The 24,167-nt window shown below is 49.5% G+C and overlaps 2 protein-coding genes across 2 annotated transcripts in view; one reads left to right on the top strand and one right to left on the bottom strand.

Moving 5' to 3' along the window:
• Positions 1 to 24,167, top strand: part of BECN1 (beclin 1) — an 84,868-nt gene that overhangs the window by 7,176 nt on the left and 53,525 nt on the right. The gene's annotated exons all lie outside the window — the stretch shown is intronic.
• On the bottom strand, positions 15,562 to 23,605 carry LOC126938307 (membrane primary amine oxidase-like). The gene is made up of 5 exons (XM_050762364.1): positions 23,567 to 23,605; positions 21,101 to 22,733; positions 17,288 to 17,573; positions 16,445 to 16,634; positions 15,562 to 15,856 (listed from the first exon to the last, which is right to left on the bottom strand). The coding sequence occupies exons 1-5, from the start codon at positions 23,603 to 23,605 to the stop codon at positions 15,581 to 15,583; spliced, it is 2,424 nt and encodes an 807-aa protein (XP_050618321.1). The 3' UTR covers positions 15,562 to 15,580.

Genomic DNA, 24,167 nt, shown 5'->3' with positions numbered 1-24,167 from the left:
TCTCCTGCCTCAGCCTCCCGAGTAGCTGGGACTACAGGCGCCCACCACCTTGCCCGGCTAGTTTTTTGTAATTTTTAGTAGAGAATTAACATGGGGTTTCACCATGTTAGCCAGGATGGTCTCGATCTTCTGACCTCGTGATCCACCCGTCTCAGCCTCCCAAAGTGCTGGGATTACAGGCTTGAGCCACCGCACCCGGCCTGCATTGTGACTTTGCCTCTCTTCCCATGAAGATATAAAGTTTATGTCTTCATCCTTTGAATCTGGGCTTGATCTTGTGACTTGCCTTGGCTAATGGGACATTAACAAATGTGATATAAGTAGGCCAGGTGTAGTGGCCCACACCCATAATCCCAGCACTTTGGGAGGCTGAGGTGGGTGGATCACTTGAGGTCAGGAGTTCGAGACCAGCCTGGCCAACGTGGTGAAACCCCGTCTCTACTAAAAATATGAAAATTAGTCAGGCACAGTGGCGGGGACCTGCAGTCCCAGCTACTTAAGAGGCTGAGGGAGGAGAATTGCTTGAACCTGGGAGGTGGAGATTGCTGTGGGCTGAGATCGCACCACTGTACTCCAGCCTGGGTGACAGAGTGAGACTGTCTCAGAAAAACAAACAAACATCAAAAAGCAAATGTGATCTAACTAAAAGCTTGAAAAGCATTTACTTGCTAGGGCTTACCCTCTTTGGGCTATGATTAGAACCCCAACTCACAAAGGGGAGAAGTCCGGGCAGCCTCCTGGAGACAGGTTACTACAACATGGGGCCTGCCAGCCACCCCCAGTCACCAGAGCTGAGAGTGAGGTCTTAGACCACCCAGCCCCAGTCCACATGGGTGATCCATGAAGCGATCCCAGGAGAATCTGGCAGAACTGCCCAACAGAGCCTGGGCCAGATTGCTGACCTACAGAATTGTGAGCAAGGTATTGGTTTGCTGTTTTAAGCCACTATGTTTTCGGGTGGTTTCCTTTTTCTTTCCTTTTTTTTTTTTTTTTTTTTTTTTTTGAGATAGAGTCTCGCTCTGTCGCCCAGGCTGGAGTGCAGTGGCACGATCTCGGCTCACTGCAAGCTCTGCCTCCCGGGTTCACACCATTCTCCCACCTCAGCCTCCCGAGTAGCTGGGACTACTGGTGCCCGCCACCATGCCCAGCTAATTTTTTTGTATTTTTAGGTAGAGACGGGGTTTCACCGTGTTAGCCAGGAAGGTCTTGATCTCCTGACCTCGTGATCAGCCTGTCTCGGCCTCCCAAAGTGCTGGGATTACAGGCATGAGCCACCATGCCTGGATCCTTCTATTTTTTTTTTTTTTTTTTTGGAGACAGTGTTTTGCTCTGCTGCCCAGGCCAGAGTGCAGTGGTGCAATCTGTCATACCTCACTGCAGCCCTGAATTCCTGGGCTCAAGAGATCATCCTGCCTCAGCCTCCCAAGTAGCTAGGACTACAAGTGCTTGCTACCACACCTGGCTAACTTAACAACATTTTTTTTGGTAGAAACAGGGTCTCGCTGTAGTGTCCAGGCTGATCTTGAACTCCTGGGCTCAAGGGATCCTCCTGCATCGGCCTCCCAAAGTATGACGATTACAGATGTGAGCCACTGTGATTTCCTTACACAGTCACAGAAACACCTTGTAGATGCTACTTAATAAAATATTAAATAATAGCTCACATTCACTGAGCATTTACTATAAGCCAGGGACTCGTTCTGAAAAATTACATGGATTTACTAATTTAATTTTCATAAAAATCCTGAGGTAGATTTTATTACTGTTCCCCTTTTACAAGTGAGGAAAGTGAAGTCTAGAGAAGTTAAATAACTTGTTCAAGGTCACATGTGTCACATGTGCTGGATCCAAACCCCAGGAACCTAGTTCCAGAAGCCACACTGTAAACCACTATACCGCATTGCCTCTGCTTACGCAGATTGAGGAGAACATTATTGATTTGCAGCCCCCAAAACACCCCTCTCCACCAACATGTCAAATTCTATATTATTTAGTGGTCCAATTTCTAGTCCATGATTTTTTTTTTTTTTTTTGAGACGGAGTCTTGCTCGTCGCCCAGGCTGGAGTGCAGTGGTGCAATCTCAGCTCACTGCAAACTCTGCCTCCCAGGTTCAAGCCATTCTCCTGCCTCAGCATCCCGAGTAGCTGGGACTAAAGGCGCCCGCCACCACGCCCAGCTCATTTTTTGTATTTTTAGTAGAGACAGGGTTTCACCATGTTAGCCAGGATGATCCCTTTTTTTTTTTGAGATGGCATTTTGCTCTTGTTGCCTAGGCTGGAGTGCAATGGCGCGACCTTGGCTCACTGCAACCTCCGCCTCGCGGGTTCAAGCGATTCTGCTGTCTCAGCCTCCCGAGTAGCTGGGATTACAGGCATGGGCCACCACGCCCGGTTAATTTTTTGTGTGTGTTTTTAGCAGAGGTGGGGTTTCACCATGTTGTCCAGGCTGGTCTTGGCCTCCTGACCTCAGGTGATCCACCCGCCTCGGCCTCCCAAAGTGCTGGGATTACGGGTATGATCCACTGTGCCTGGCCTAGCCTGTGCTTCTAATCTTCCCACATCCTGCCCTCTCAGGTCTACCTCCAGGCTCTGGGCTACTCCCGGGCTGTTTCAGTGACAGCCCATTGTGGGGAATGGATTTATAGATCTGCCAGCAACCACCTGCCCAGAAACCCTTTGGCTCCATCTCCCCCTTCCTGCTACCTCTGCTGCGTTGCTGGTCCAGGCAGTGCAGGTCTCATCTGGAAAGCAAACGCCTGGGCTCAGCGCGCCACTGCTGCCCTTTAGCCCTGTGTCCTGTGATTTTTCACTTAGGATCTTTGGATGTCCTTAGATCTTCTCCTCTGAAGTAGTCCAATGAGAAAATGGATATGATGTGGCTTTTAAAGGGAAAAAACGACTCATATATAATAATGTTTACTGTTTATTCAAATTTCAAAGATGTATTTAAGCATCCACACATGGACACGACACCAAGCGGGGCACCAGGCCACCAAAGCCAGGTTCAGTGAGGGCAGTGAGGGGAGTGAGGGGAGGACACACGGGGTCAGGGAACTAGAGTTCAGTGTGCGAACCTCCGTGGCAGAGTTCTGTCCAAAGTACTACGGGAGCAGAAAGAACAAAGTAAATAATATTCAGGGAAAGGTAGAGAGTGGGATTCGAGCTGGGTTTTAGAGGGTGAGTAAGCTGTCACTAGATGAAGAAGGAAGAGGAAAGAGGAAGGAAGCAGAGGAAGGAAGGGAGGGAGGAGTCAGAACACATGGGCAGAGGCTTAGTGGGTGGGAATGGGTTGTTCAAAGGAGGACGCACGTCTGGGGTGTCTGGAGTGTAAGCATCAGGATGACTGCAGTGTAGGGCCTGAACCCAGGTATGTGAATGACCTAATATTCCCTGCAGAGAGTGAGAAGCTCTGCAGAGGGATATTGGCCAGGGAAAAACTATAGAGGGGGCCAGCCACAGTGACTCACACCTATAATCCCAGTGCTTTGGGAGGCCAAGGCAGGAAGATCCATTGAGCTCAAGGTTCAAGACCAGCCTGGGCAACATAAGGAGACTCTGTCGACACAAAATATTTAAAAATTAGCTGGGTATGGTGGTGCACACTTGTAATCCCAGCGACTCAGGAGGCTGAGGCAGGAGGATTGCTTGGGCCTGGGAGGTCGAGGCTGCAGTGAGCTGAGATCCGACCACAGCACTCCAGCCTGGGCGATAGAGCGAGACTCTGTCTCAAAAAAACAAAACAAAACAAAACAAAACAAAAAGCCAAAACTATATGAGAGGAGGGAAGGAGGTGAGGAATTTGCTGACATGGAGTCTCTGCTCTGAAAGTTAAACATAAAGTCCGTGGCTAGGCTGGTTGCATCAGAAGAGGCTGGTTGACATCTCCCAGGATACCTCAAGATGGTTTCTTGGTGAATTCACCCCAGTCCAAGGGATAAGCCTGAATCAGAAACCAGATTCCTCAGCTGACCAACAGGAATTGTCTTTCAGGGAGGTCTGTATTTACCAAAATTACACCTGAAGGTCAATCTGTTGATTTACTGTAACTGTCAAAGCAAAAGTAATTCTTATTAGAATGTCAATTAGTTCATTTACAAAAAGAGATGTAAGTGATGTGTCCATTTTCTTCCCATCACCATGATGTGGTGGGAAGCTGGCCTGTCGAGCTGGGCATCAGAACCAGCAGTTGGTCACAAGATAGCTTCAATAGGGCCTGGTGCCTCCATGTGCATGGCTAAAGTGCCTCTAGGATGGGAGGTGTACTGGCCCTGGCCGGGTCCTCTGCTCCAGATGTGGCTGATTGTCACTATCAGGGCAGGCTCTGTGATGCTCCCTTTCTGAGGGAGACAGGGTCTTCTCACTCTGTCACCCAGGCTGGAGTGCAGTGGCATGATCTTGGCTAACTGCAGCCTCTGCCTCCCTGGCTCAAATGATCCTCCCACCTCAGCTTTCCTAGTAACTGGGACCACAGGTGCATGTCACCATCCTGGCTAATTTTTTTTTTTTTTTGTATTTTTGTAGAGACAGGGTTTTGCTATGTTGCCAGGCTGGTCTCGAACTCCTGGATTCAAGTGATCTGCCTGCCTCAGCCTCCCAAAGTGCTGGAATTATAGGTGTGAGCCACTGTGCCCAGCCCCTTTCTGCACCTTCTGATGGACACATTCTTTATATCTTAGACTCTCCAGTAAGCTTCCTCCTGGGAGGCTTGAAACTGAACTACCGTCTCCAGAGTTCTCCCAATCTTGGCTATAGAGTAGAATCACCTGGGGAAATGTAAAAACCAGTCATGTCTGCGCTTTGCCCCCAGAGGCTCTGATCATATTAGGCTGAGGCGCAGTCCGGGTATGTTGAGTTTTACAAGCTTCCCAGGTGATTTCAATGCACAGTCAAGGTCGAGCACCTTTGTGAAAAGCAGCTGTGCATATTTCTCCCCTTGTCGTTTGAGTGTTGACTTTGCTCTGAGAGGGTCACTTAATATGGATCCGGTGCCAAAGATTTCTCAAGCATCACCTTGTTTCATTCCTTTTTTATTTTTCTTACAGTATTCAGACCAGTCTGATACCTTGTTTAATTCTTCAAACAGGCCTTCCAGGCAGTGAAAAAGAGCCATGGCCCAGGGAGGGCCATGAGGTATAATTCTGCAAAGATCTGAATTCATTCCCAGCCCCACCTTTTACCAGCCAGGTGACTGTGGGCATGTTTCCTAATCTCTCTGAATTATAGTTTCTGCATCTGTGAAATGGGTATAATTAACATCTGTCTTTCAAGGTTGTTATGAGGATTAAGTGAAGCAAAGATGGAAATCATCTGGCCCAGAGTAGTCTGTCCTATACTGGCTTTTCCTTCTCAAGAGGAGAATTGGGAGTGACAGACATCACATTCCTTGGAGGTCCTCAAGAAAGGGAAAGTTCCCCATCATATTCTGACCCAGAGATGTAAAGTTAAGAGGCATAAGGGGCCGGGCACTGTGGCTCATGCCTGTATTCCTAGCACTTTGGGAGACCAAGGCAGATGGAATGCCTGAGCTCAGGAGTTTGAGACCAGCCTGGGCAACATGGCAAAACTCCGTCTCTACTAAAAGTACAAAAATTAACTGGGGATGGTGGTGTATGCCTGTAGTCCCAGCCACTTGGGAGGCTGAGGCTCGAGAATCTCTTAAGCCTGGGAAGCAGAGGTTGCAGTGAGCTGAGATTGTGGCACTGCACTCCAGCCTAGGGAACAGAGCAAGACTCTGTCTTAAAAAAAAAAAAAAAAAAAAAAAAAAAAAAGCATATGAGACATGCAGTAGGGAGGTGTTTGAGACCTGGGCCCTACTGAGAATGCTACAACCTCTTTCCCTTCATATGATGAGGTCTCTGTAGCTATGAGGTCTCTGTAGCTGGGGCCAGATAGTCTGAGTGAAAAATCAGCAGCCACTGCGAGGGAGATAAGCGGCAAATAGAGGGCCTGGGGCCAGCTCCCACTTCCAAGAACCATCAGGGAGGTTTTCTTGTTCCAGCAGCCTCTCCCCTGGGCCAAGCCAGTCAGTGGGCCATGTCTGTCTGTCTGGGACCTGCTGTCTCCCCAGCTTTTTTTTTTTTTTGAGATGGAATTTCATTCTTGTTGCCCAGGCTGGTGTACAATGGTGCAATCTTGGCTCACTGCATCCTCTGCCTCCTGGGTTCAAGCAATTCTCCTGCCTCAGCCTCCCAAGTAGCTGGGATTACAGGCGCCCACCACCATGCCCGGCTAATTTTTTTGTATTGTTAGTAGAGACAGGGTTTCATCATGTTGGCCAGGCTGGTCTCAAACTCCTGAGCTCAGGTGATCCACCCACGTCAGCCTCCCAAAGTGCTGGGATTACAGGTGTGAGCCACCATGCCCGGCCCCTAGTGGACAAATTCTACCACTGATGTCAAAGAAAATTAAACTGCAGGCCGGGCGCGGTGGCTCAAGCCTGTAATCCCAGCACTTTGGGAGGCTGAGATGGGCGGATCACGAGGTCAGGAGATCGAGACCATCCTGGCTAACATGGTGAAACGCCGTCTCTACTAAAACATACAAAAAACTAGCCGGGCGAGGTGGCGGGCGCCTGTAGTCCCAGCTACGCGGGAGGCTGAGCCAGGAGAATGGCGTGAACCTGGGAGGCGGAGCTTGCAGTGAGCTGAGATCCGGCCACTGCACTCTAGCCTGGGTGACAAAGCAAGACTCCGTCTCAAAAAAAAAAAAAAAAAAAAAAAAAAAAAGAAAATTAAACTGCAGCCTCGGCACTGCTGCAGGCAGCCCCGAATGTTTCCTCTTGAGCCTCCAGAGTTCATCTGCCCCAGACACTCTTTTGCCATCTGTCCAAGGAAGGCAAGAGGGTGATGGGGACACTTTTCTAGGCCAGAATATGGGGAGAGCCCGTGGACCTCAAAGTCTTATGTCTTTTTTTTTTTTTTTTTTTTTTTTTTTTTTGAGACAAGGCCTCACTCTGTCACCCAGGCTGGGGTGCGGTGGTACAATAATAGCTCACTGCAGCCTCGAATTCCTGAGCTCGTCACTTGATCCTCCTACCTCAAGCTTCCCAAGTAGCTAGAACTATAAGTATGTGCCACCATGGTCGGCTAATTTTAAAAATTTTTTGTAGAGACAGAATCTCACTCTGTTGCTCAGGCTGACCTTGAACTCCTGGCCTCAAGCGATCCTCCTGCCCCAGCCTCCCAAAGTGTTGGGATTACAGGCATGAGTCACCCTGCCTGGCCAGGACCCCAGTGTCTTCAAGTAGTTCCTTTGATGCATAACAGATAGGCTGTGGATGGACTTTCAGTGTCAGAGAAATCTACCAAGGCCTAAAAATCTTTTGAGTGATTTAAATACATTATCATTTTCCAGATGAAGAAATGGGTTCAGATGCTTACTCATGGCCACAGAAACCGTAAGGATGAACCCAGATGACTCCCTGAGTCCCTTTTAGCTCTGAGCCGGTGAGTTGGCCATGTAAAAGCCATTGTCCAAAGCCAAGATCCAATTGAGTCATTCTTCCACTTGATAGCAAATTGGAACCAACCCAATTGCCCAACAGGGAATGATTTGTTTACTATCGACTTGATAGAGTACCTCTTATCCTTTAAAAACCATCCATTAACCAGGAGCAGTGGCTCATGCCTGTAATCCCAGCACTTTGAGAGGCTTAGGCGGGTGGATTACCTGAGGTCAGGAGGTCGAAACCAGCCTGGCCAACATGACGAAACCATGTCTCTACTAAAAATACAAAAATTAGCTGGGCATGATGGCGGGTGCCTGTAATCCTAGCTACTCAGGGAGGCTGAGGCAGGAGAATCGCTTGAACCCAGGAGGCGGAGTTTGCAGTGAGCCGAGATCACGCCACTGCACTCCAGCCTGGGCAACAGAGCAAGACTTCATCTCAAATTAAAAAAAAAAAAATCCATTTGAGTATTACATGACAACCTATAAAGATGCTTATGACTAATATTAAATGGAAAAAGTAGAATACAAAAGGGTATTTAGATTGTACTTACCTAACCAGGTAAACACATGAGTGCATAGAGAAAAGAACTGCAGTTTCACTTAGATGAATGACAACGGGATGTTGGAGGGGGATTTGGATGTTTTTAAATTATTGTCACATTGTTTTTCACACAGCTTAAAGGTCTGGATCATCGCTGCTTACAGATAAAGTACACACTGCCTTGCATGGCCTCCAAGGCTCTGCTCACCCCAACGCCAATCAGCCTTTGCCATTCTGCCACCCTGACCCCATGCTCCAGCCATTGGGTATTCACAGAACCACGAGCCTTCATGCCTCTGTCACTGCCAGCACACTGTGTTCCACAGTCCACTGCTTGACTAAATTCAACTCTTTCACCACTTCAAATGTCACTCCCTGACTCCCAGTGAAAAAGATACAGAAGAAACTCACCGTATTACTTGACTTCAGGGAGGGACTAGAATCAGATGTGGGATGGAGACACAAACTCTTTTCTGAAATACAATTTTATTGGGCTATAAGTCACATACTGTATCATTCGCCCATTTAAAGTACATAATTCAGGCCAGGCGCAGTGGCTCACGACTGTAATCACAGAACTTTGGGAGGTCGAGGCGGGTGGATCACCAGGTAAGGAGATTGAGAACATCCTGGCTAACATGGTGAAACCCCGTCTCTACTCAAAATACAAAAAATTAGCCGGGCGTGGTGGCGGGCGCCTGTAGTCCCAGTTACTCAGGAGGCCGAGGAAGGAGAATGGCGTGAACCCAGGAAGCAGAGCTTGCAGTGAGCCAAGATCGCGCCACTGCACTCCAGCCTGGGTGACAGAGCAAGACTCTGTCTCAAAATAAATAAATAAATAAATAAAATAAAGTATATAATTCAATGGTTTCCATGGTTTTTGGTACATTCACAGAATTGTGCAACCATCACCAGACATAAGTTCTTTTGTGTCTTTAGGATTTTGAGCATATTACTAACTGAAATAAATAAATGAATCCAATTAAACACACATAACTATCACCTCTTCTCTGAAGTCCTCCCAGACTCCCACTAGGAATAGATGGCTCCTCATTCTATGCTCCACTAGTCTGTCATAGCTCTTTTTTTTTTTTTAGACAGAGTTTCACTCTTGTTGCCCAGGCTGGAGTGCAATGGTACGATCTTGGCTCGTCACAACCTCCAACTCCTGGATTCAAGTGATTCTCTTGCCTCAGCCTCCCGAGTAGCTGGGATTACAGGCGTGCACCACCACGCCCAGCTAATTTTGTATTTTTAGTAGAGATGGGGTTTCTCCACATTGGTCAGGCTGGTCTTGCACTCCTGACCTCAGGTGATCTTCCCACCTCGGCCTCCCAAAGTGCTGGGATTACAGGCATGAGCCACTGCACCAAGCTCATAGCTCTTATCTCAGTATTTTTGTTTATTTTTTGTTTGTTTGTTTTTAGAGTCTCGCTCTGCCGCCCAGGCTGGAGTGCAGTGGTGTGATCTCGGCTCACTGCAACCTCTGCCTCCCAGGTTCAAGTGATTCTCCTGCCTCATCCTCCAAGTAGCTGAGACTACAGGCACGTGTCACCAATCCTGGATAATTTTTGTATTTTTAGTAGAGACAGAGTTTCACCATGTTGGCCAGGCTGGTCTCAAACTCCTGACCTCATGTGATCCACCAGCCTCGGTCTCCCAAAGCACCGAAATTATAGGCGTGAGCCAGTGCGCCCAGCCAGTGTTTTTGTTTATATAAAGACCTCTCCGCAGCCCAGACTCTGAGCTCTTTAAAGGCAAGAGCTTTTTTTTTTTTTTTTTTTTTTTTTTTTTTTTTGAGACGGAGTCTCGCTCTGTCGCCGGGGCTGGAGCGCAGTGGCCGGATCTCAGCTCACTGCAAGCTCCGCCTCCCGGGTTTACGCCATTCTCCTGCCTCAGCCTCCTGTGTAGCTGGGACTACAGGCGCCCGCCACCTCGCCCGGCTAGTTTTTTGTATTTTTTTAGTAGAGACGGGGTTTCACCGTGTTCGCCAGGATGGTCTCGATCTCCTGACCTCGTGATCCGCCCGTCTCGGCCTCCCAAAGTGCTGGGATTACAGGCTTGAGCCACCGCGCCCGGCCGGCAAGAGCTTTTATGAAGAGAGTCATTTTTCTGTACCAATGCACATCTGGCATTCAGGAAGAGTCCCAGAAACGTCCGATGAGTGAATGAAGTTTCCTTTGCATTGTGTAGAGGGGGCTTGGTAGGAGAGGCCAGAGGATGATCCAGCCCTCTTCACTTTCATCTTCATCTCCACTCCAACTCCACCTTCCCCCTTCCTCATCTTGTTCCTTATCCTCTCCCCTCCCCATCACCAACCTCCCCCCTATTCCCTCTCCACCCCTCTCTCACTTCCATCCTACTCCATCCCCACCCCTAAATCCATTCCCATTTTGACCTCCATCCATCTTTATTTCTTGAATAGACCCAGTTTTCTGAAATGCAAAGACATATTGCTGGATTCTTAGAAATAGCAGTGGGAGCTCTGTGGGCTCAGAGACAGCCTCTTCCTCTGAGCATTCCTCCCTCCACCATGACATCACTATGAAGGCAATTTTATTTATCACAACAAATACTACTATAGAATTAACAGGAGCCCGACACATGGCAGGGGCTGGAAAATACTTGCTGAAATGAGTAAAGGACTTGTGAGTCTCTGGGGCAGCTGAATGAGACTGTTTCCGTCGCAGGACCCAGATGGTGAGGAGAAATGCCAGAGAAGCTGCAGACCCCCCGGCCACAGAGCCTGAGTGGAGCAGAGGTGGCCCACTGTCAGCCACAGGTCAAGTGTCAGGGTGGGGACAGGGCAGGCTCCACCAGGAGGCAGGGCCAGACCACAGGGCAAGGTGGAGATGAGTCTGTGGCATCCCTAGGAAGCTCACCAGACTCGCCCCAGAGCTTCTGACCCTTTGGATCTCTCTGGGCTGCATTCTTCAGGGTCACATTGCTTCTTTCTTGAAGGTGGAAGGAAATGTTCCCATCAGAGTTTTCCAACAGGCCATCTCGGGGACTTCTCCTGAGAACTCCTTGTGCACATACCCCTTCAGGGTGGCTTGGGTTGTGCCCTCAGACCCCAGTGGGGGGCCATATCTCATCCTCCTTGGTCAGCAGGTGAGCCACAGCAGCAGGCCCCCCACAGACCTCAGCCTTGGGCCACAGGTACCTTCTCCCAATTTCTGCATCTGGAGAAGCAACCTGCGGAGCAGCCAAAAGTGGCAGACCTGGCTCCCTGCAGCATTCATTTTCCAGGCAAGACAGAGCATTTCCACTATTATGACTCCCTTTTTATGCTTTGTTTTTGTTTTTCTTTTAAACGTGGTCTCACTCTGTTGCCCAGACTGGAGTGCAGTGGTGCAATCATGGCTCACAGCAGCCTCGACCTTCTGGGGTCAAGTGATCCTCCCAATCCAGCCTCCAAATTTCTTTAAAGAAAAAAATGCAAGAAAGGCAAAACAAGATATTTGTCTGGGCTGAGAGGGTAAAGAGAAGCTCAATCTTTGAGCTGAGACACAAAATGGAAAGAAGAGGCAGCAGCAGCAGCAGTAGCAGTTCTGCCTTTCCAAACCTTCCCCATCTAAGCGCTTTCAAGATACGCTGAAAGTCACAAATCGAAGTGTGGTTCCCACGGCTTTGGTCCTTGTATGAAGGTCCCTTTGCCAGAACTTACTTCCTTTCCAGCCCACATGGTTGACCTGGGGGTCCAGGCAGTTCTCAAGGGAACCATAGGATTCCATGTGATGTGGGATCCCAGTTTATGATCTCTCTTCTGGTCACAAGCTGAATTGGACCCAAATCTGCGCCCTGAACTTCCCTCTTGCCAGATCCTGCCTAGTCAGTGCCCTCCCCTCGGGCTGGGTGGGCAGCCTGGGCTTCCTGCTGGGACAGGACCCCCTTCTCTTCTTGATCTCACTCCCAGAAAAGACACTGACGGAGCAGAGGTGTGGACGCCACATACTGTGTAAGTTTCTCTTGCCTTGACACACCTGAGAAAGCTTGGTGTTTGAGCCCTACCTCCTCCCCACTTTACTCCCACCCCCAAATCCCCTCCTGGAAATAGTCCCGGTTCTTATTTATGCCTATCCAAAGTCCAAAGTCCACAGCCCATGAGGGGCAGCCCTGGTCAGGCTGGTCTTGAACTCCCAACCTCGTGATCTGCCCACTTTGGCCTCCCAAAGTGCTGGGATTACAGGTATGAGCCACTGTATCCGGCCACTCCTGGGGCTTTTTAGTGCCTACCCTCAGTGACATTCTGGTCACCTACGCTGGCTGCTGCAGAGTAACAGAGGCTACTGTCACCAGGGCCCTGGGACCAGATGACCCTTCACCTTTTTTATCCTTCCACCCACAAACCCCCGGGACTGCTGCTGACACTTGACCATCCTTCCCCCTCACAAACGCGTACTCCACATGGCCTGTGTAAATGGCAGGAACTTGTAACATCTGTCAGTGTAGGCAGATGACAAGATGACAGGAGGAACATTTTCTGATGACAATGAAAGGCAGAGAGACAAGATGAAGAAAACTGTTCAGAGACATAGGCCCCCGCAAGGAGATAACCAAGCATTGTCCTTCTTCAAACAAGACAGTCCCTGGCAGATCCAAGGCTAACCCAGCCCAGGGGCAGAAGAGGACACCAGAAGTAAGGAATGGAGGAAGGAACTACAAGACCTGAGGCAGCAGGGACGCTTGCATGGGACCTCTGCTAGAAACAGAGGGAACAGACTAGGCACAGCAGCTCACACCTGTAATCCCAGCACTTTGGGAGGCCGAGGCCGGAGGATCACTTGAGGTCAGGAGTTTGAGACCAGCCTGGCCAAATGGTGAAACCCAGTCTGTACCAAAAAATACAAAAATTAGCCCAGCATGGTGGCACACGCCTGTAGTCCCAGCTACTCGGGAGGCTGAGGCTGGAGAATTGCTTGAACCCGGGAGGTTGAAGTTGCAGTGAGCCGAGATCACGCCACTGAACTTCAGCCTGAGCGACAGAGAGAGACTCCATCTCAAACAAAAGCCAAAAAACAAAAACCAATAGGGAATAGAAGCTGAAGTAGCAGGAAGACCGAGAGGAGGAGGACTTTGTCAGCATGAGAGGGAACAGACAGAGAGAAGGACCTGCTGTCCAAGGCCCCAAACTGAGATGCACATCTACTGGGGAAAATGCTCTGGGGCTTTGGGAGAACAGTCTGGTCTCTAGAGGCTCCCTACTCACCTTTAAGACCCAGGGCAGGCCAGGCATGGTGGCTCACGCCTATAATCCCAGCACTTTGGGAGGCCGAGGAGGGTGGATGACCTGAGGTCAGGAGTTCAAGACCAGCCTGGCCAACATGGAGAAACCCCATCTCTACTAAAAATACAAAAAAATTAGCCAAGCGTGGTGGCGGGCACCTCTAATCCCAGCTACTTGGGAGGTTGAGGCAGGAGAATCGCCTGAACCCAGGAGGCAGAGGTTGCAGTGAACTGAGGTTGTGCCATTCACTCCAGCCTGGGTGACAAGAGTGAGAATCTATCTAAAAAAAAAAAAAAAAAAAAAAACCAGGGCAGAGGAGCACTAAGGAGGCCCAAAAGAGCTTCCGAATGTCACCAAACTCTCACTTAAAAATGTTTAAAGTGGCAATTTTTTTTTTTTTTTTTGAGACTGAGTTTTGCTATTTTTGCCCAGGCTGGAGTGCAATGGCGCAATCTGGGCTCACTGCAACCTCTGCCTCTTGGGTTCAAGTGATTCTCCTGCCTTAGCCTCCCGAGTAGCTGGGATTACAGGCGCATGCCACCACACCCAGCTAATTTTGTATTTTTAGTAGAGATGGGGTTTCACCATATTGGCCAGGCTGGTCTCGATCTCCCAACCTCAGTTGATCTGCCTGCCTCAGCCTCTCAAAGTGCTGGGATTACAGGCGTGGGCCACTGTGCCTGGCCAAGGTGGCAAATTTTATGTTACATATATTTTATACAATTTTAAAAGAAGGAAAAAAGTAAGTCACTTTGGAGAACAATCTGGCAGTTTCCCAAAAGGTTAAACAGAATTACCGCATAACCTGGAAATCCTACTCCTAGGTACATACCCAAGAGATGTGAAAACACACGTCCACACGAAAACTTGTGCATGAACGTTTATAGCAGCATTATCTATAATAACCAAAAAAGTGGAAACAACTCCAATATCCACCAATGGATGAATGGATAATCACAATGAGATACATTGATACAATGGGATATCATTTAGCCATAAAGAAGTGAGGCACTGACATACACTACAACATGGACGTATCTCACAAACATTACACTAAGTAAAAGAAGCCAATCACAGAAGACCACGTATTGTCTGAATCTTTTTTTTTTTTTTTTTTTTTTTTTTTTTTTTTGAGACGGAGTCTCGCTCTGTCACCCAGGCTGGAGTGCAGTGGCCGGATCTCAGCTCACTGCAAGCTCGGCCTCCCGGGTTTACGCCATTCTCCTGCCTCAGCCTCTCGAGTAGCTGGGACTACAGGCGCCTGCCACCTCGCCCGGCTAAGTTTTTGTATTTTTAGTAGACACGGGGTTTCACTGTGTTAGCCAGGATGGTCTCGATCTCCTGACCTCGTGATCTGCCCGTCTCGGCCTCCCAAAGTGCTGGGATTACAGGCTTGAGCCACCGCGCCCGGCCTTGTCTGAATCTTTTCATGCAAATGACCAGAATATAGGCAAACCCAGTGGGACAGACAGTAGGGAAGTGGTTATCTAGAGATGGAGAGGGACTGTGGGGAAATAGAAAGTGACTGCTAACACGTACAGGATTTCCTTCTGGGGTGATAAAAATGTTCTGGAATTAGTAGCAATGGTTGCAAAACTTTGTGGATATACTAAAACACATGAAACTGTGCTGGGCACAGTGGCTCATGCCTGTAATCCCAGCACTTTGGGAGGCTGAGGCAGGTGGATCACCTGAGGTCAGGAGTTTGAGACCAGCCTGGTCAACATGGTGAAATCCCTTCTCTACTAAAAATACAAAAAAAAAAAAAAAAAAAAAAATTAGCCAGGCATAGTGATGGGAGCCTCTAATCTCAGCTACTCAGGAGGCTGAGGCAGGAGAATCACTTGATCCTTTGAACCAAGGAGGCGGAGGTTGCAGTGAGCCGAGAACGCGCCATTGCACTCCAGCCTGGGCAACAAGAGTGAAACTCCGTCTCAAAAGAAGAAAAAAAAACAAAAAACAAACAAAACAAAAACAAAACTCATGAAATTGTATACTTTAAAGGGATGAATTTTATTGTATGTAAATTATGTCTCATTAAAAAAAACACACTGTTAAGAAAACCAGGAGTGGTCTGGGGAAATGCCCGGCCACGGCTCTAAGCTCCAGGAGGGGCCATGCCTCACCTCTCTGGATGGGAACTCAGCACAGCTGGCATCAACAAAGCTGACTGTCCCCTGTGTCAGGCATCACAGGGTCAGGAGGCTCCTGGCATAGAGGGGATGCGAGGCAGGGCAGTGGAAGAAAGAGGGTCCTGGCGCAGGGAAGAGGGGACCAGGCTGCCGGCCCAGTGCCCAGCTGCTCCCCGTCCCTCACACCCTGGCCGTGGAGCCCTTGGCCACATGCCCCATCCCAGGGACCGCCTAGTTGTGAGAGAAGCCCCCGTGGGAGAAGGCAGGGAGGTCGGGGGCACAGGCAGCAGCCTGGGGCAGGCAAGCCAGGGGGTTGACCTCACAGGCCTCAGCATCCTGGTCCTCTCGGAAGTGGATGGAGTCGGCAGAGTAGAAGGAGGGGTCTTCGTCAAAGAAGTTGTAGGGTCGGAGGAAGAAGCCCACGCCGTTCCCCACAGTCACCGTGTTAGGAATGTCCTCTGCATGTGGGATGTGCAGAAAACCAGCTGTCACCCAGGCCACCAAGTCCTAGCAGGGGAGAAGAAAGAGGGTCACGAGGTCTGGCTTTGCTGAGAATGTGCCCTGCCTCCCGCAGTGACCTTGCAGATAGGGAGTCAGCTCACCCACCTATATGTTCTTAGTTCCTCAGGAAAAATGTGAAGTCATAAAGTTTCTTTTCTTCTTCTTTTTTTGTTTTTTTTGTTTTTTTTGAGACAGAGTCTCGCTCTGTTACCCAGGCTGGAGTGCAGTGGTGTGATCTCGACTCACTGCAATCACCACCTCCTGGGTTCAAGCCTCAGGCACCCGAATAGCTGGAATTACAGGCACGCGCCACCACACTCTGATCATTTTTGTATTTTTAGTAGAGATGGGGTTTCACCATGTTGACCAGGCTGGTCTCGAATTCCTGACCTCAAGAGACCCACCTGCTTCGGCCTCCTAAAGTGCTGGGTGGGATTATAGGCATGAGCCACTGCACCCGGCCGAAGTTTCATTCTTAGTAGGTTCTGAAGGTCCCTGAGGAATCTGGCTCCTGAGGCAGTGAAGTGGCTCATCTTGTCCCCCTGACTCCTCCCCTCCTCCCCAGCTGCCTGCTCACCACTCCATGCAACTGACCTGCCCTGCAATGGTCTCATTGTTGATGAAGTCAGTGAAGTCCACAGTGGGTGTCCAAGGGTCATTCAAATTGTAGATGCTGGTGCTACTGGGCTCCTCCTCCTTCCGCTGGGTTACCGCCAGCTGGTACCTACAGGAGTTTTTTATTAGACCGACAAGTTCATCAACCGTTCCACTGCCTGAGGCTGCACTGAAGAGTGAACAAACACAAGGGGGAAATGAGCCCCGAAGTCTTAGAGTATTGAGCCTCTATATCATCTCTGTCCAGTTCTCCTTGCCTCTCTCTCTCTCTCTCTCTCTCTCTCTCTCTCATCTGTAGACTTCCCGACTTGTCCGCTGTCCTGTACCTTAAACATCACTGGCCCAGCAGACTTCAGGTAGGATGTTGCTCATCCATCCATCTGGATCAGAGCATGATGTTGAGCCTGGGCCTTGGAATCACATATGGACATAGCCTCTTTCCCATCCTAGGTCAAGTTCAGTATCCCAAATACCTAGATTTTAGGGAATCCTCCCTCCGATCTGTGCTCCTATCTCACTGTTCTTTTCCTCCAACCTTTAATGTGAACATTTTAAACCTACAGAAAAATTGGAAGAGTTGTATGTGAACATCTACATACTCAAGTCTAGCGTCTACCACTAATATTTTCCTAGATTTGCTTCAATGCCTCATATCTCAGCATTCCTCCACCCACCCATTAGGCTTTGTTTTGAGTGGCTACAGATTGTGGCCACAGGAATGTGTGTGTGTGTGTGTGTGTGTGTACCTGTGGGAGGTGGAACAGTGTGGAGCCCTTCATCCATTCTACCTGCCCCACTCCCTCCTGACCGCCAACCACTCACCTCCCCCAGCTGAAGCTTCTCTCCATGGAGCTGTTCTGGGGTAGCGGCTCCCCAGAAAAGCTGCGCACCTGGATGCGGTAGCCCCGGGGGTGACCCCACTTGTTGCTGTGGTTGCTGGCCAGGTACAGGTAGCGAGGGGTTGCACTTCCCATGGGGAAGGCGGCCTGCTCCTCCGTCTCCAGCAGCTTCCGGGTCACCTCCATCCTCTGCATCTGGTGCTCAGGGCTCCACGGCACAGCCATGGGGACAAAGGCCATATCCTCGGCCCAGACCCAGTTCTCTAGTCCTGCTCAGGGTGGGATGGGGGAGGGCCTGTCATGCAATTGCCTTGGCCCCTCTGGACTCTGCCTCCACCTGGCTTCAGAGTGGGGGCAAAAGAGCAGCCCAGAACTGAGTGTGCCCCTGCTTCTCTTCCCTCTCTACAAGATAACCCCAGTCCAGGGATTTGGAGGAGGTCTTTCTCTCTACTCTCTTCTCTGGTAATAATCCCAGATGCCTTGTGACTGGGCCTCCACCAATTGCCTCCCTCTGAGGGGCTGCATGGGAGGGTGTTTACCTGAGGTTGGAACAACCTTGTGGGCAATAGGCAGGGTGGCACTCCCTCTGACCTGAAGACTTCCCCTCACATGTGAAGCCCTGTGGCATTGCCAGGACTGCCTTATCATGAAAATAAGCCGCACATTGACTGAACCTGAAGGAGCTGTGTAGGCAGCATGCTGAGTGCCTTCTGCGTATTCATGCTTTCACTTTTCCAACAATCTCAAAAAGGAGGAACTATCATTGTCTCCATTTTACAGATGGGACAACTGAGGTTTAGAGCACTCAATAATGTACCTTGGTTGGTCAGCAAGGACACACGGTTAATATCATGGCAGTGCTGGGGACCTGGGTCTTAGTCTGGCCTTACACTGCCCACACATCAGCACATAGAGGAAGACAGCATAGAGAGACACCACAACACAAGAACAGCAGACGTGGGGACCAAGGGGAAGGAAAACCAACGCTGGGCCCGATGCTGCTGGGGCTTGGAGGTACCTTTCATGTTTGAAACTTGGCAGGGAGCAGGGAGCAGGGGTTAAGACACAATCTGTTTCCTGAACTTTTGGAGTCTGAATGATTTTATTTGAGTCCAACTAGGTCCCACATTAGGAGTCAAGTTAAGTGATCTGAGACAAGGAGCAATAAATCAAAACATGCTGGTAGTTCCCTCTGCACCTTCCAAAGACCAGGAGAGAGGAGAGACTGATTCAGCAAACCCTTAGTTTCCTTTTGTAGATTCACTGCCCCTAATCCATATCCCAGTGTTTCCACCCTTAGCTGACAATTGCAAACTAAGAGGTTTTTTTTTTTTTTTTTTTTTCTTTTCTTTTTTTTTTGACAGAGTTTTGCTCTTGTTGCCCAGGATGGAGTACAGTGGCATGATCTGGGCTCACTACAACCTCTACCTCCCAGGTTCAAGTGATTCTCTTGCCTCAGCCTCCAGAATAGCTGGGATTACAGGCACACAACAGCATGCCCAGCTAATTTTTGTATTTTTAGTAGAGACGGGGTTTCTCCATGTTGGCCGGGCTGGTCTCAATCTCCTGACCTCAGGTGATCCACCCACCTCAGCCTCCCAAAGTGCTGGGATTACAGGCGTGAGCCACTGCGCCCAGCCACAGACTAAGAGTTCTTTATGGTCCACACACACAAGTAGGCTCCTGTGGCTAATCACAATAATACCTAGTATTTCTCAAGGGCCCGCTATGTGTCAGGCACTATTCCAAGTGTTTTAAAAGTTGTCCTCATTTAATACAGAGATAAAGATAGATGTGTGTGTATGGGTTGGTTGGAATATATGCTTGAATTTTCTAGCTAAGTCTACTGAGAGGGCCTAAAAGCAATGACATCCCAGTAATGATGAGCACACTTGGTGCCCAGATATTGGTTTCTAAATACCATTCTCCAATAAAGTGAACCTGATCTCCTTGCAGACAAGGTTGATTCCAGGGTAGGAGCAGGGGAAATGCCAGATGAAACATTTTTGGGTGCCAGAAAGTAAGGAAGGGCTCAAAAAAGCGTGGAGGTATGTGAAAAGGACATAGGAACTAATCTGAAGGACCTCCCAATGGCCAGAGTTGGAAAAATGTAAGGAACAAAGTAAATGATAGTACTCTGTTATAACCCTTAAAGTACAATAAAAAACCATGAGTCTATACAATTTGAATAAATAATTGAAAACAGAAATAAAAAGGAAGGACAACTCTTCTTTATGGAAAATTCCAATTAATAAATGTATAAGGAATAAGGAAAACTTTTAAGGATTAAGAAAATGTGGTATATCTACATGATGAAAAACTATTCAGCCTTAAAAGAAGAAAATCTCATTGCAACAACATGGATGAACCTAGGGGACATTATGTTAATTAAATAAGTCAGACACAGAAGGACAACACTATATGATCTCACTTATATGTGGAATCTAAAAAAAGTTGAACTCATAGCAGTAGGAAGTAGAATGGTGGTTACCAGTGCCTTAAGGAGGGTGGAGTTGGGGAGATGTAGCTCAATGAATAAAAAATTTCAGAAGTTCAAGAGATCTATTGGACATGGTGGCTCATGCCTGTAATCCCAGCACTTTGGGAGGCTGAGGAGGGAGGATTGCTTGAGCCCAGAAGTTCAAGACCAGCCTTGGCAACACAGTGAGATCCCCATCTCTATTAAAAAAAAACAAAAAACAAAAAAACTTAAATTAGCTGAGCGTGGTGGCCTGTGCCCACAGTCCCAGATACTCAGGAGGCTGAATTGGGAGGATTGCTTGAGCTCAGTAAGTTGAGGCTGCAGTGAGCTATACCATTGCACTCCAGCCTGGTTGACAGAGTAAGACCCTGTTTCAAACAACAGCAGAAATCCCAAAGAGATCTATTGTACAACACGGTGACTATAGTTAATAACAATGTATTATATATTCTGGAAAATTGCTAAGAGTAGAGTTTAAGTGTTCTCACCACCAAAAAAATGATAAGGGCTGAGCATGGTGGTTTACACTTGTAATCCCAGCATTTTGGGAGATCGAAGTGAGGGGATCACATGAGCCCAGTTAGTTGGAGGTTGTAGTGAGCTATGAGCACACTACCTCATTCCAGCCTGGGTGATAGAGACCCTGTCTCAAAAAAGAAAAAAGAAAAGAGATGAAAAAAAAGAATGTAAACCACCTGAGAGCAACACTGTTGTTTCTTTTGTTAAACTGCATAGTGGGGTGCTTGGCACAAGTGTGCATTCATACATTTTTGTTGCTTGCTTGAAAAATGTTGTTATGTGAAAAAACAGAAGTGACAAAACATAGGTACATTATGATAACATTTGAGTATATAAATCTAAATACTTCGATCAGTATATCATATTTATACATAGTATACAATATAATAGATTCTATAATCACAGAGGTAATTTTTTTAACTATGGAAGACTTTTTTTTTGAGACAAAGTCTGGTTGTCATGCAGGATGGAGCGCAGTGGCTCGATCTCAGCTCACTGCAACCTCTTGACTCCCAGATTCAAGTGATTCTCTTGCCTCAGCCTCCTGAGTAGCTAGGATTACAGGTGTACCCATGCCCAGCTAATTTTTGTACTTTTGGTACAGACAGGATTTCGCCATGTTGGCCAGGCTGGTTTTGAACTCCTGACCTCAAGTGATCTGCCCACCTCAGACTTCCAAAGTGCGGGGCTTATAGGTGTAAGCCACCATACCCAGCCCAAAGAAAACTTTTAAAGCTAGGCATGGAGACTTCAGCTCACCCCTCCAGCACCTTTGCCTCTGCCAGGATGCCTTACCTGCTACATCCAGGTCCACCTTGAAGTGGGCGCTGTGGGTGTGGGCCGTGCCCAGGGTGTGCTCTGAAACTTTGTTCCCATACCTCTGGGCAGCACCAAAGGGGAATGCTGAGCTGATGTAGCCAGTGGTGTGGAGTCTGACTTCTATGGCCCCATTAGGATGGAAGACTGTATCCCACACATAGTCATAGTTGAGCATAGTGGACACAGATCTGACGACCAGCACCGTTTCTGCAAGGCCCCCAAAGTAGTGGGAGTAGAGATCTGAGTGGTGTCGCCGCAGGGGGAGGCCCTGGTTGTGTTCAAATACACAAAAGGCATCACGTATTGTCTTGGCGGCCTGGGACTCGAAAAGGAAGTGCCAGTCCACGTAGGTGGCCAGGTAGGGGCAGTCCACCCCACGGGCCAGGGGTGTGGAGAAGTGGCCCAAGCCAAAGCTGCTATCTATGTACCGGCTTCGTAGAGCAGAAGGAGAATTGCCTCCATAGATGGCCAAGGCCTCCTGGACACTGACTTCATAGGCCACCCTCTCCCCTTGGAAGCGAACGTCAAAGATCCTTGGGCCGCTGAATGCTCCAAGGCCAAAGGAGAAAGTCCACAGTGAGGAGGCCACTCGACTTCCCTGGACACTGAAGCGGGGGCCCTGGGGATGGAACTGCAGAGGGGGAGCTGGACCCGGGGGCACAGGGGACTTCAGGAACCAGGACCCACCTGTGCCATTGTCTGGGATCAGCACCACATTCACAAGGCCGGCCTCAAACTGGGCCTCCAGCTGGGCCAGGCTGTCGTAGTAGCGGCCTTGATAGAACACCTTCTGGATGGTCCAACGGGCAGGGTCCAGGGCCTTGTGGTTCACTAGCAGCTCCAAGCCCACGGGGTGCAGGAAGAACCCAGCCCCTGAGATGTTGTAGTAGAGGCCAAACCAGGTGGCCCGGTCCCCTGATTGCAGACCACGGGGAGCCGTGTTCATTGTCACCAGGTTCCGTTCCTGGTGCTTGTAGAAGCAACAGTGGTGGAGAAGCCCAGAAGCCTGGGGCAGCTCTCTGTCGAAGATCATCTGGTCTATGTCCAGGTACTCTCGGAATAGCACGGGGCGTCGGTGATAGGGCAGGGGGCCTCCATGACGCTCCACGGTCACGTCCCGCATATAGGAAGGGTGAGGCAGTGGCCCCACCACCAGCTCACTCACATTGGGCTGGGGTTGCCTGCCAAAGAAGACGATGGCCAGTGCCTCCCGGGCAGGTGGGGGGCTCCCCCTGTCCAGGTGAGCCAGGGCTGCAGCCTTGGGAGGCAGCTGTAGCTCCACTGAGAAGACACAGTTGTCCGAGGGCCGGGCCTGGGCCGCATCCACCAGCCCTGGCCCCAGTCGCTGGGTCAGAAAGTGCATCACAGCTGTCAGCTCCTCTCGGCTCAGGTCTGCAAACAGCTGGCTCTGGCCAGGGTGTGTCCAAGGCTGGGCACTGGGAGATATGGAGGCGCAATGTGGAAGCTGGTTCAGCTTACATTCCCTCTCACCTCCTTTCTCACTCCCAGCCCCGCCTTCACCTATGCCTGTCACCAGAACACTAAACAGGGACAAAATAATGAAGACAGCCATAGCTGAAGCTCCTGGGTCGTCTTCAGGCTCTTGGTTCTGAATGCAGAATGCAAAATAGACAACGATAAACAGCCAGAGAGGACCTGGGTGCAGGATGTTTCTCTCCGCCTCTGAAGGCGCTGCCGGTCAAGAGGAATGATGGATATTGTGAAAAACCCCAAGGGCAGAGGGGTCGAGGGTGGAGCTAGAGGGAACTAGGAATCAGGCCGTGTTCAGGAGGTGGGGCAGAGTTAGGAACTTTGACTTTAAATGACCCACGTAAGCCTCTGTCCTCCTGTTCCAAATCAAACAACACACTCAGGGTCAGGGTCAACGAACCGAGTAGGCTCAGAGGTGCGTTTTGGAGATAAGAACTAGCAAGGCGCAAGAGGAAGTGGGGGTGACTGTCCTGTGGCTCTCCTTTCTCTTCCCTCCAGGTGGAACTTTTCTCCTGGCTGCAAGGCTGCAAGGGAAACTCACCTGGCCACGCCTCCACAGCCAGATTCCCTCCTTCCCTCCTCTAATTTTTGATGTCCTCCAGGTTCCGACTCCCACCACTCTCTCCTGCCTCCATCCATCAGCCAGAATCCTAGCAGCAGCCTGAGGGAAGCCTGAGAGTAATGATGAGAAGGCAGTATTTAGTAGGGAGCTGGAGGGGCTGAAGGGCTGAGCCAGGTCAGCTGTGTGGAGGCCCCGAGCACCCTAAGTCACCGCAGGGGAGCGTGCAGGGTGCAGAACAAGCTAGAAGCTGCCTGGTTCATTGGGGTGGGGGTGAGGGTGGGGGCAGGAACCAGAGTATAACCAAGACCTTCAGGCCTCCCCTTGTACTGGACTGAGGGATAGGCCAGGGCAGAGGTCAGATGGGGCTGGGAAACTGGCGGTGGACTTACCTCACGCCTGAAAATCCTTTTCCAAAATGGTGCCGACATGGAGAGTGAAGCCGCCTCTGTCCTTCACAGCCAATGGCTGAGCAGCTTCTTTTCCAGGTGACAAACATGTGGAAAGCCACTGTCATTTGGGCAGCCAGCTCCTGAGGGGAACTAGAAGAGACTGAGGGTTCCAGAAGGGGTTGTGCTTCCCTTGTGTACCTGGGGAAGAATCTTCTCCAACCTTCACACATCTAGGAAGACTTCTCAGGAAGAGATGTTCGAGCCAACCTTGGAGATGATGCATTCACCTGGCAGAGAAGAGGAAGGATATTCCAGCACAGAAACCCGAAACAGCTCAGCACAAGCAGGGAACAGTCAAGGATCAGCCTATTTGGTGGGAGTTGGGGAGGAGGGGAGTAGGCAGAGGAGGTAAGATCATGAAGCCTTGTGTGGCGCATGCTTTCAGCAAGGTAGTCATTGCAGGAGACAGTGAGACAGACATCTGGAAACCTAGAAGAGTTTAAGCAGATAAATCAACATCAGAAGGGTCAGGCTATCCAGAAATGTTTATGCCATCGGTTGTATTTTGATAAGGAAACTTGCCTGGTTTTCCTGCCTCTTG

Source organism: Macaca thibetana, chromosome 16 (assembly GCF_024542745.1).
Source record: "Macaca thibetana thibetana isolate TM-01 chromosome 16, ASM2454274v1, whole genome shotgun sequence".
Lineage (NCBI taxonomy): Eukaryota > Metazoa > Chordata > Mammalia > Primates > Cercopithecidae > Macaca > Macaca thibetana.
This window is presented reverse-complemented; position numbering and strand designations above follow the sequence as displayed.